This window comes from Diadema antillarum, unplaced genomic scaffold (assembly GCF_040938485.1).
Source record: "Diadema antillarum isolate AM-2024a unplaced genomic scaffold, OU_Dant_1.0 seq00001210_RagTag, whole genome shotgun sequence".
In the NCBI taxonomy this organism is placed as follows: Eukaryota; Metazoa; Echinodermata; class Echinoidea; order Diadematoida; family Diadematidae; genus Diadema; species Diadema antillarum.
The window spans coordinates 14,258-27,253 of NW_027272003.1; the positions used below are offsets into that span (position 1 = coordinate 14,258).

The 12,996-nt window shown below is 37.3% G+C and overlaps 1 protein-coding gene across 1 annotated transcript; it reads left to right on the plus strand.

Moving 5' to 3' along the window:
- The first annotated feature begins 2,882 nt into the window (after positions 1 to 2,882).
- Positions 2,883 to 12,656, plus strand: LOC139744777 (tetratricopeptide repeat protein 23-like). The gene is made up of 12 exons (XM_071655195.1): positions 2,883 to 3,040; positions 3,537 to 3,735; positions 4,735 to 4,858; positions 5,697 to 5,853; positions 6,373 to 6,501; positions 7,445 to 7,571; positions 8,214 to 8,296; positions 8,718 to 8,803; positions 9,660 to 9,787; positions 10,645 to 10,794; positions 11,754 to 11,836; positions 12,530 to 12,656. The coding sequence occupies exons 1-12, from the start codon at positions 2,883 to 2,885 to the stop codon at positions 12,654 to 12,656; spliced, it is 1,551 nt and encodes a 516-aa protein (XP_071511296.1).
- The last annotated feature ends 340 nt before the right edge of the window (positions 12,657 to 12,996 follow it).

Below are 12,996 nucleotides of genomic sequence, written 5' to 3' on the forward strand. Positions count from 1 at the left end.
TTCCAATATATTCCAATAAAATGTCCTTTGCAAATATACGAATGAAGAAATGTATTTTTTTAAATACATGTTCATGAAAATATATATAGGGCCTAGTGACATAAATTGCTAAATTGTATAAAATCATTTCCACTGTAAACATAGATTTTTTTCTTCCTTTGAATGAACTTGATGAATTGAAAATGTTCAAGGGAATTAACGTGCATCAAAATTTCGGTACATTTTATACTATATTAATCTGGCCATTTTACACAAACATAGGGCCTATACTTGCATCAAGTTTTTTTGTGTGTGTGAAATAGGCCTATGAGCTAGTATAAGACTGCTTTATAATAGGCCTACAGGCATTTTATCATTTCCTAGATGCATACAATTCTCGTAATGTGTGTGCGTGTGTATATGTGTGTGAGTGTTCCTTCTGGTATTTTTTTATTTATTCTTTCTTGTCAGTTGCAATCAAAATGAAGAAAGCAATACATTTTCCTTGTTCCCTATAAAAGTGTTCATTCAAAATAAACATAACTGCATATGTATGTATATTGTTGTGTATCTGTATGTGTGTATGATTGTGTGCATTATCTGTATGTATGTGTGTGTGCGTGTGTGTGGTTTGTTTTGTTTTGTTTTGTCTTGTTTTGTTTTTGGGGCAGCTATATGTGTAAGCCTGTGTGTTTAATGTTAGTTGTATGTATTTCGGGTTTCACACAATTTTTTTTTAATCATACATTGCTGATTGTATTAAATATCGTGTTTATACATTCGAGATGATTTTTTGTGTGTGTGTCCTGTGAAATTATACAAATCAAGTAAAGATTACTGAAAAACAAAAAAAAAAGTATGTGTGGCATTCAATTCGTTATTTGTTAATTCAAAAATTATATAATAAGGTTCGTTCTTCCAAAGGTTCTTCAATCCAAAATGATTAAAGGTTCATTATTCCGAAGATTCGTCATAACATAGTCCGAAAAGTTTATTATTCCAAAAATTCGTCAATCCGAAAATGACTAAATAAGGTTCATAATTCCGAAGATTCGTTAGTACTCACCCATCTTTCATTTTTGGATTAACGAACCGTCAAAATAACAAAACTAATTATTTTGTTAATTTGTTTATTTGTTCATTTGTTTGTTTGCTGTTTTGGATAAAAAAAAAACCTTGAACCTTCTTAACGTCACATTTAATTGGGATTGAAGATTCAACCCTATTCATATTAACGAACATTGAGTACAAACATATTTATAATATATGAATACAAAAATGTAAGTGATAATGTACACGTACATGTGAAAATAACAGATATAAACATGTTTATAAAACAAGGCGTAAAGGACGTTTAACACACATTCACATCTACTTTACTTTCTCCAAAACTGCTGTCTTTCTTCTTTGGTTTTGAAGAAAACTGAAACATAGCCTAATCATTGACATCGAGGGGTTGTATGCTTTACTTCAACTGGCCAATTGCTATAATTTATATGCATTAATGTCCATCGAAATCGAAAAATTACATTAACGGAGCATCATTTGACGATTTTGTGGAAATTGGGAAGCCAGAATGGTTGATCATTGGATCCTTGAAGACTGAACAAAATATGCAGTAAATTCGGAGTGCCAACGACCAAAACGAACGAGGCGCCATCCATGGCGTCCTCGAATGGGCTCAACACTGCAGACATGCTACATCACAGAGCTCTCGTATAAAAATACACAATCAATCGCGACCTTCGCCGCATCGCAGGTGCATGCATGCCTGAGCTGCAGTGCCTCTATCTGCGAAGAGATACAGGAGTACGTTCGCGAGATACAATGTACACGTCCACTGCATAGTGTACCTTGGATACAGCTTGGTGATCACTCGCGATCGCAGTGCTCTTGTACAAATTCCACATTGTCTACTCATAACCCAGGGCTGGAGTGTCAAAGATAATGTGAGGTTAGTACTTTGTTGCCTGGATATGACAACCAGGATTTTTCAGGAACAGTCTGAGTCTCTGACAGCTCCAGCATCCCATCATATTCATTAATTTACCGTTTGGTACAAATAAATGCATTCCTTATTCAGCGTAGTATTTTGCAGACTGTGTAGTGTGTGTCCCACTGATCCCAGGTTTATGTTGCATTCGATACCGTGTAAATGCATCCTGTGCTTGAAATGTTCAGCTGTGCAACGTCAACAGTGTGCAACAACTTTATTTGTCCTTTTTGTTTGTGACTGTGGGTTAAACACCTTGCAGTGGAAAATTTATGTGAGGACAATGTGAGACCAGTTTACTGCAGGTAACCGTACAATTCTAAGTCTCAAGCACAATTCAATTGTCAGTGATTCATTCTCTACACTGTGACAGGCCTTTCCTTCAAAATCTTGTGTGGGTAATTCTGTAAAAGTGGAAATGTTCGAGGTGTTGAAATTTTTGCGCATTTCGCGCAATCAGAAACTAGCGCGAAAATAAAAGCACACGAATATTTTTATTTGCCATATGTTCGTGTGCGTGATGTCTTGATTCTGTGGAATTGAAAACACGCGAAACTCTTCTCACCCGGCCAAGCGTGAAAAAATAGTTACGCGAAAATATCCACTTTTACAGTACTAGGTCTAATAATAAATCTATTACCTAGACCCTGTATAACTTACTATCATAGATGTATGCATCATACAATAATACAATCTTGTCTTGTTTTTTTTTTTTACTTTTATGTAGCTATGATACATTTGCCTCTGTATATGATACTTGTATATCTCTGTTCATTTTGATCTACCATACCAGTTTCGATGTTTTGTTTTGTTTTTTGTTTTGTTTTGTTTTTTATTATTATTTCAGGTGTATTGACTAGGAAGATCCGGCAAAAGCATTAAAGTGAAGTACCAGTTACTTATTAGCAAGATGAGCTCGGATGATTCATTTTTCTCAGATGACAAGGGGTCAGACAGGGGCTCAGAGTCTGACCATGCAGAGAAGCCCGATGTAGGAGGACTTGGCCTGAAAGTGGTGGACATTCCAACAGGCAGCCAAGGGTCAAGGCGAGATCGCAGTTTGTCAGAGTAAGTGTGCAACCGTGAGGGTACATGTAGGATATATTCTTCGTCAGCACAGGTTAAATTTATACTTGATATAAATTTAAGTATGAAATTAGTTCATTTCTGTTCAGGTCAAAGATTATGGTTGTATATTGTTAGTAGAGGGTAATTTGTCTGTGGATTCCTAATATTGTTGATTTTAATGCTAGTACATGTATGCTTGTACAAGTATCAGAATCATTTCGGAGGTAGTGACAAAGATCCAGAGGTCATGGTCTTTTTTCTTGCAATGGTTCATCAAAAGAACTATTAAATATCAATTACTTGGGGGGGGGGAGAATGTCCATGTATTCCAGTTTTTATTCATCTTTGTCAGAGTGATAATCAAGATTGTTGCACAGACGTGCCTACAAATTTGTATCTTTAATAATTTTTGTATATCCTCAGCAAAAAGCTTTAATATAGTTAAAATTGTGCAAGCTTTATGTTTATTTGCAATTTGCTGTGATATTCGTTCCAGCTCAAATTCAGACTATTCTGATGGAGGGTCTCAGCTGTCCACACAACGCACCCGTGAAACACCTTCCCCCCGAAGGCGTAGGAGAAAGAAACGCAGCACAGTGACCCTCAAGGATGGCTCTGTTCTTGACCTCACACCACCTGATGAACTTCTGCCCCAGTGCCAGAAAAAGGCGCGGTACTACACCAGCAAAAAGCAGGTACTTTGTCCACTTTTAAAGAATATAAGTATTTGAATGACATTAAGTTATTTTCCAACTGAGTTGAATGCACTTTGTATGCTTTTGTGGAAGCTCTAACTTTCTGCTACAGTTTTGTATATCAAGTATTCCAACATTATCTACTTAGGATATTATTGCTCTAACTGCTGTTACCCCCTCCCCCCCCCCCCCAAAAAAAAAAAAAAATAAATAAATAAATAAATGAATAAATAAATAAAAAATAAAAAAATGAATAAATAAAAAAATAAATGAAATAAAATAAATAGTGTATATAATACTACAATAAACAACAATTTATCTATTTAGTACAACTACTAGTACTCACAACTTTCTTTAGTATTTCTTTGCCGCTACTACTTGTGCTTCCGCTAAAAAGACTACAATAGTAGATCTATCTATATTTGAACGAATAGATGCCAAAATTTGCAACATATTAGAATTATGAGTTCATGCTACAGATGGTACAAATATTAAATGTACAATTTCTACAACAGCTCTCTGTACTTCTCATTGTCCATGGTACTTCAGATACTTCTACAATAACTACTACTGTAAATGCCCTAATTTTTCCATTACTTCTGTTGCTGCTTGTACTTCCTCTATACTGAAATTTCGGAATACACAAGTGTATTTGTTGCCTTCAATGACTAGGAGGGAATAGAATGTTCCCAGACACATACACAGTCAAGCTAGTCTAATGTAGACATCAATGAGAAGTGGATAGAAGATGGCTGCTACAATTATAGACAGTTTGTTATTATTTTTTTCTTAACATACAGTTCATATCCAAGAGAACCAAAGTCAGTGGCCATTGTCCACAGGTGACTGCTATACAAATGTGGTACATTGTATATAAGACATGTTCAATTGAAGCCAACATAAAAATAGCAAGTTTACTGACTGATTGGGAAGCACAAATTCTTTTGAGAATATGCAAAAATGTGATGAAAGAAATCCCCTTTCACCATGTCTCTCCAGACAGATAATGCAATCAGAGAATGGACTCGCTACACGGCACTTTGTCGCCTGGTTTATGGCAACGAGCACTGGAAGCTAGCCGAGGGCTATGTCTACTTGGCCCATGCTTACCTGACTCTCAGAGGTAAATACACAGATTGCTTTATCTGAAGCAAGCCTATGTACATTTTACATTTGGCTGTGGCAGAACTTTGACAGAAAGGATGCTGTGTTCTTTCAGTCAAACAAATTCACAAAATCTCAAAATCTGTCTTTTGTCATTTCATTGGAAAACGTTTCATTTTCAAGTTTGTCGATAGGGGCGGGGATCTGTGGACATTCTTGCTATTGCTGATGCCCACACTCAATCTTGGTGTCCCATCTCTTCCAATTACTTTGCAAGCTTGTAGTGAAACAGGGAGAAGAACACAGATATGGAGAAACATTCACCATATCCAAGGGTAGCTGTGTAGACAGACATCAGCCCCCACACCCTTTGTATTTTGCTTTGCATGATTTTGCGATGTACTCCCATATATTGCAGGTACTGTCGGATGAAGATGGAAGTCATTGTATTGTAGAATCACAAAACCCTCTGAGCTGTGTGAACCCAAAGAGAGAGAGAGGAAAAAACAACTTCACACAGCCTTTGCGAGTTTGGGGTGTACTGTGTAGGCCGAATATTTTGCGAGGTTTTTATTTTCACGAATTTCGCGAGTCAGGTGCAATTCATGAAATTAAAGACACACGAAAATATTGACTCTGATCACGCTATAAATGTGACATACGCATACATTTCTCAGTTTGGTGCAGCACTCCACGATCGCAAATTTAGCCACTCACGAAATCGTGGGGAAGTTGCGATTCGCAAAAATTTAGACTCGCTAAATATATGGCCTATACAGTATATGTTTGATATTTTGGGAAACTAACAAACTCCAAAATCCATCGTTGCATTATGTTTTACTGTATTGTCTATCCAGGTCTGGCACCACAAGCTCAAGCACACTCTGAGACAGCCAGGACTATCATGCTGAATGGACTGCACACATCGGAGTCTGATGAATCCAAGAGCCAGCTCATGGGCACACTCCTACTCATGTACTACATGTTGGGCCGAGCACTGACCATTCTCAAGAAATATCCTTTGTTGCCTCTGGAATGCATACTTATTTTCTTTCTGTTTTACTCATTTTGAGTGCATACAGTACCTCTTGTGTGTCAGTGCGTGTTGCATACCTTTTTAATCAAGTGCTTGTGTTTTTACTTTGTTGCATGTGTGTGTGTACTCATGTGCATTTTTCTGTTTGTTTACTACGTGAGGATTGGACGTTGAATATTTATTTATTTACATACAACTTGATATGGTCAAAGCACTTTCAAAATTGAGTATCAAATGTTGCACCTGCACAATTTGTTTGAAGATCTGTCACTATCTCATCACATCTTCCCTCATTGTTAAATCTTTTCATTCACAGGCTCTTATTGTGTTTTGTCCTTATAGTATTTGTTATTATCATTATCGCCATTGTCATAAAGTCAAGGTGGCACTTATTCTGTTTTTGTTTTGTTTTTTCTTTCTGTCCTGCTTTCATCATGTTATGATTTCTCCAATTGATGTTTTCCTTTTAAATCATCCTTAACTTCAATGATGATTACATATCCTGAAGCAGAGCAGAATCTGGTCAAGGCGGAGCGGGTGTCACAAGAACTGTCCAAGATGTCCAGCGAGAAGCGGTCATCAAGGAGGATGCAGCTTGACATCGACATCGCCATCGCCTTGGCAAAGTGAGTTTATCTCTCCGGGCAGAATAACAGCTGATATGTTGTCATGTGAGAAGTAACTAGACTAATAACTTGTGTGAGTGTATGTTTGTATTAGTGTGTGAATCTGCTACGGGCATAGATTAAAACCAACCAAAACTTTGGTGTCAGGACAGTTGACATTTCACTGACGTGCAGCTGAAACTTACTCAATCCATCAAACCAGCATCACACAACATTTGTCTGAAATAATAACCATGTTAACATCACAAATGCTCTCACATAGTGGACCACTCCCTTTGCAAGGCTCCTGTCACAAATACTTGCACTTGAAAAGAGTGAACAGAAAATTTGAAAGTATGAGTGCAGGGCCCCATTTCATAAAGGATGTTACAATAGCAGCTCTTGCTGGAATGGTAACTTCCTATAGCAACAGCCAATCGGGGAAGCTGGACTCGTGTCATTACAATGACAAGTGCCATTCCAGCAAGAGTTGCTTTCATACCAACTTTTTTTTTTTTTTCAGTGAAATGGGGTGCGGATGGACACACCAGCATGGTGACAGCACATGTTTTTGGCATCAGGGCTTCTTCCCCCCTCCCCCAACCCATCCATAAACATGAACTTTATGTATCAATACCTCTCTATAATTCTCAATGGGTGATATGTGGAGTGAAATTCTTTTTGTGTCATTTGATGAGGTACATGCCATAAATAGTAGCCATAGCCATAGTATACAAGTTTCTTCAGAAGTTTTGTGAATCATTAGATTAATGGTCTAACAGAGCCTGCTTCCAAGTCTCAAAGATGTTGATGCATATGCTGTCACCCTGAATCTGAAATGGTTCACTGAGCACGTAAGGGGAGACATTGTATTATTAATTAAGAATCAAATTAGATTATTCATGTTTGTATATCTAAACTTAACTTCTATTCAACATTTATGTCATAACAATTGCAACTCCAGATTATATGCCAAGCAGCAGAAGCATGCACTTGGAGCTGGGTTCTATGAGAAGGCGATTCGTCTGACAGAGGAGCAGTACGGAAGTGACAGCCCAGAATTGATCCCCATCTATCAGGATATGGGAAGAATATCCTTTACCAATATACATAGTGGTGGCTGACATGAAATCACATAAAGCGTCTAATGTACTAGTACCACGTAATTGTTTGTTCCTCTTCTGTATTGTACCCAAATTCTTGCAGACTTGGATTATTATATTTGCAAAAGGACCACTTCTCTTGGAAAACATGCATTTGCTCAGTTGATTTGGAGGTCTTTATGCAGCATTAGTTAAGTTTCTTTCTGTAAGCTCATTTAATTATTTAATTACTTTTTCTGCTTTTCACGTTTATTTGAGGGTGAAATCCATGGATCGACAATTGATGACTGCTTAATGGTGTACCAAGTATGGTAAATAAATTTTTGCATATACAGTGTACTTGCATCTAAGGTTCACATTATGAGGCTTATATTTCATTGGCATGTACAGTGTAAGAAGACCCAGGATGTAGTGCTGGCATGGTGCTGCTAACTATTCTTGGACAACAATGATTGAAAATACCACCATGTTTTGAGAAAGAAAAAAAGGGAAGTTTACATGATTCTGTTCTTTTGGCATAGTTTGTGTAGCATCATTGAAAAAAGAAAAAAAGTTTAATTCATTGTAAATGAAGAGAAAAATGACAGATTGAAGAGATTGAAAGTTCCTTGACAGCCCTCTCTCTGTTACTTGGAGCAGAGTAAGAAGGATATGGCCAATCACGACAGAGCGACCGACCATTTCCTACAGGCACACTCCATTGCAGTATCAAGGTAGCTACAGCTCAGTCTACATTGACAGTTTACTTATTCACCCATTTGTTTATGTGTGGTCATATGTGTGTATGCATCACTCAAAATACTACTTCATATGATTTATGATAGGAGTTTGTCCTCAGCAAATATTACGAAAAAACAAACAGTCTACCTCAGCAGTCACGTTGGAAAGTGAAATCCTGCAGAAAAGCCAAATGATTTCTGTTGTAGTGACTCTTAAATATGCATCAGTGATACTAGCGTTCGTATGTGACAAATCCTTTGCCATGTGATTATTAAGAATGTCCATATCTTGCTGAGATTATTGTGGTCGGCATGACTGAATTTGTCTCTACTGTCACAATACTCTGGATATATCATGAGTAGCAAGTGTTCCTATGTGTCGCTTTTTCCATTTGCTTGTCTGTTTGTTTTTCAGGTTTAGTGGTCAAAGTGAGGAGGTGGCAGAGACTGCCCATGCCCTGGCCCTAGCCTACTCTGAATCTGCTACAGCTGAGGCTGAGAGTAAGTTCATTGGCTCATGATACTTTTTCAAACGGTTCATTACTTACTATACTTTGAGTTTGGTCTGTACTATACTCTGCCATTTCAAGGATGTACTAGTAGGTAAAAATTTTTTGCATGTGTTTGCAGAAAACTGCCACATATTGGCAATGTAAATTGAGTCTTTCTTTTGAGCAGAAGTGCGTGTGAATGAGTGATACTTGTGACAGAATAAAAGTAGAGATTTGGAAAGTTTAAGATCATGGCCATTAGCGGTCTCTCAATGTGTCAGTTATGTTTTAATGGTGTCAGCTATTGTAGATTTCTCCCTGTGGTCAAAAGCCTTTTTAGAAAGTGGGAAATATGAAAATGAGTAATCAAAATGAAATTGAATGTGGTGGTCTGTAATTTTCATTCTTGTTTTTAAGGAGGTCATCATATAAGATTCCAAATTTGTTCTTTTGTTGATTATTTTTTTAATAACTCAAAATTTAAGCAAATGAAAAATGTACCCGTAAATCAATTTAAAACAGTAGTTATTTCAATCATACTCTTTGTATCTTAAGCAATAGCATAGTTTCTTCCGAGATGTGAAGTTGCAGTCTGACACCCATCCTATTCCTGTAACAGGGAAATATAGTTCTTCAGTTGTCCCAAACAGTCATAGGTATTACACCTCTCATATTAATGCAAATCACTCATTGCTTTTTTTTTGTTTAAGCGTACAAGTGTCAGGCTACTCTATCAAAATGATTCATGATAATTGTTTGTAGTCTCAGAAAGGACATTACTGAATGGTGTTACAAGGTAGAAGAGCCTTCAAGACAAAACTAGACTCTTCTCTACTAAACTGATGCATTCCCACTGTGCCATACAGCTGCTGCTGAACAGTACCTCAACGAGAGTCTGGGTATCCGGCAAGTCCTGTTTGGACCGCACCACGCCAAGACCATCTCCACCCAAGATGACCTGTGCAAGCTACTCATACGGACTGACAGAACGGACGTAAGTCTTTTCTTGTGACTGGGAATGTGCCAGCATTCCTATCGCAACAAGGGAAGCATGACTGGCCGATGCTGACTAATAGCTTTCACACAAATGCACAGCTGTGTTCCATTACATGCTGCTTGTACTTAAAGTTTGAATGTTATGTATGCCAACCTAATCTAACCTGTCAAGAATGTTTAGTTTGTAAAGCAATCACACACTTCTCTTCTCTCTTCAGTTTGATATATCCAGTTGATTGCTTGGATTTAATAGTGTTTTGAAGAAGTTGAATTACATAGATATGTCAGTTTTAGTTTTAGTTTTGATATTCTATATTGCTGTGCATGTTGTTGTATTATAACATGAATTATGGATATGATTGTCTCACAAGCAGCCCACGTATACTAGAGATTTTCTTTGAATCCCATAAAGGTATTTAAACAGAAAATATACACTCTGTTATCATTACCATTTGTTTAGAGTACTAAAGCAAATTATGACACACTGTAAATTTTCGCGCATTTCGCGCAACCAGAAACTAGCGTGAAAAGAAAGGCACTCGAATATATTTGCTTGCCATATGTTCCCGTGCGTGAAGTCTTGATTCCGTGGAATTAAAAATATGCGAAACCCTTCTCACCCGGCCAAGAACTAAAAATTAGTCACGCGAAAATATCCCCTTTTACAGTATGTAGATTTGAACAAATTGAACAAATTGGTGTTGTCACTTTCCTCATGAACTTTTCAAACCCTCCCCTGCAGGTCATCTACATAATAGAGTCATGAAAGTTTTGTAATGCATGCTCAAAATCCAGCTTGATTTCAGATATTTCTTTTCTGAGTCTCTTTTTCTAACATTTGATTTATCTACACAGGAAGCTGTGTCGTTGCTGAAAACACTGATAACCTCAAAGAGCGCCACATTTGGTGACCTCAGTGCAGAGGTCGGTGAAGCCAACAAGCTCTACGGTTCAATTCTCATGTCCCAGGGTCAGTTAGAACGGGCCCTGAAGTTCTTCAAAAAGGTGATGATATTATGCGTAATAGACAGAAGCACAGACATACAATGCATAGAATTATCCATTTTGTTTACTCTAGGAAGTAAGTAATATAATTATGTTTTCTTGAGTGCAAACGAAATCAATTTTAATTCATAAGTAGCTGTCATTAGTTTTGATATCATACTTTTCTGTTTTACTGTGGCTCATGTCTTTGACTAACGTGAAAGCAGCAGTCATGTAAATTTATTGAGATGAGTAACAGAGCTAGGGACTGGTAATATTACCTTGGTGCAGACAATTTGTCTTGGTGTTAAGTCAGATGAAGTGTATACAATGTATTTGTGGATGAATCCATAAAGTATTCCATGAATGTTGCATAGTACGACAGATCATTACAAAAGATACATTGAATAACAAAATTGTCATTTATGCATTTATTCGTGGACATTTTTTTAAAGTTCACATTGTTATTCATTAACCGTCATTTTCAAGATAAACTCAGTAAATTTCAATCAGAAATGTTGATATGTTGAATTATGCATGATTCCAGATGTACATCACATTACTTAACAATTTGATGGCACTAAACATAATGTGAATTTGCTAGAATGATTGACTTGCCTTAATTAGCAACCTCTCTGCTTCTTCTAGAATTACGTCTTCTGCCTTTGATTGTCAAAGTGAAGCCAAAGTTAGAACTTGTACTCATGAGTAATCTCAGTAATATTGCACCATTTTATTTTGTTTTGGCAAATGGCATCTCCATTTTCCTGTGTGATCAAATATCAGTATTTCAACTACAGTACATGTATCATTTGGCTTGAATTTCATATGAAAGTGAACTGTGAAACAGAAGGTCATTTGAAGGTCCTAATGACTAAACTCCGTCTGAATCAGCAGAATCAGGTGCCGTACAAAGCAGACTTGTTTTTAGGCTGAACCTGATTTTTTTCATAATATTTTATCATAAATGTTCCGCACAGAGTCACAACATCGAAAGTAACCTGTATGGACCAAGCCATAGGAAAACCAAGGCAACACAGCAGACAATCGACATGCTCCTGCAGTAAGTCTTTGTAGCATTTTAAGCCAGCAAGGCAGAACTTCACTGTTTTCATTTGCACCAGCTGAATTGAATACAATCAACATGTAGGAAACCATTCTAAAAGCATCATAAGCATTCTCTTAAAGTAGAGGATACCACATATAGTGTTTTGAGTAAGTATTGTAGAGTCAGAAATTAATATCTAAAAATGCCACAAATTTGCCACACTTTTGGTTTTTGAGGCATCATAAAGTATGTTTGAGCCTCTTTCTACGCATTCCTTGTTAGGCATTTTCTTGTAGGAGTGATACACTTATAGCTTTAAAACGAAAGAAAAGTCCAACTAACATTGTTCAATGTGGTATGTAAGTATTATAATATCAGTGGATGAGTCAAATAGTTCACTATTGATTTAATGTGAAGGAGGACTTTTGGATGATGCTAGTTGTTAAACTTTGTCATTTGAAAAGTCAGTTAAGAAGACATACTATATCTGTCTTCATTTTATTGAATGCGGTACATTAATGAGATTAACACCCCTACTGGTTGCATTAATTCCCCGCTTACCCAGTATGAAGGTTATGGGCAAACAAGAAGGTCCAAGTCAAAATCATATGATAAATATGTGAGTCTCTCTTAAACCCCTGATCATTCTGTATTTGTCTGTTTCTATTTGTTGACCAGTTTGTGTGTATATGTATCTCTTTTTCTTAGATCACCAATGCTTGCGGCCAAGGAGGGCCAAACCAGGGCGGGGCAGCTGAAGAGCCGGCCAAGATTCAATGCCACGGTGGGGCAGAGCACCCCACTGGGAAGTACGGGGAAGATTGCCTTTGAATGACTGTTGATCCAGAAAGAATATCTCAGTCCCACAACTTGGAACACAAGCAAGCCTGTGGTCTACAGTGGTGGCTTCATGCAGGCGGCCATAATTCACAGGTTGCTGGCATACAGGGTCTGCAATCAGTACATGACTGTTTCAATGTGACACCGAGCAGTAGTTGTAAATTACAGCATTTTTACTGAGGGTTCCGTGTAATACAGAATGTAAACCTGCACTAGTGTGTTGTATCGTAATTGATACAGCATCACAGGTGCTCCGGACAGGAGTAAGGCCAAAAAAAAAAAAAATGTTGCATTGGCGTAACATGAGATTTTCAAATAGGGTCGGTTGGGCGGAT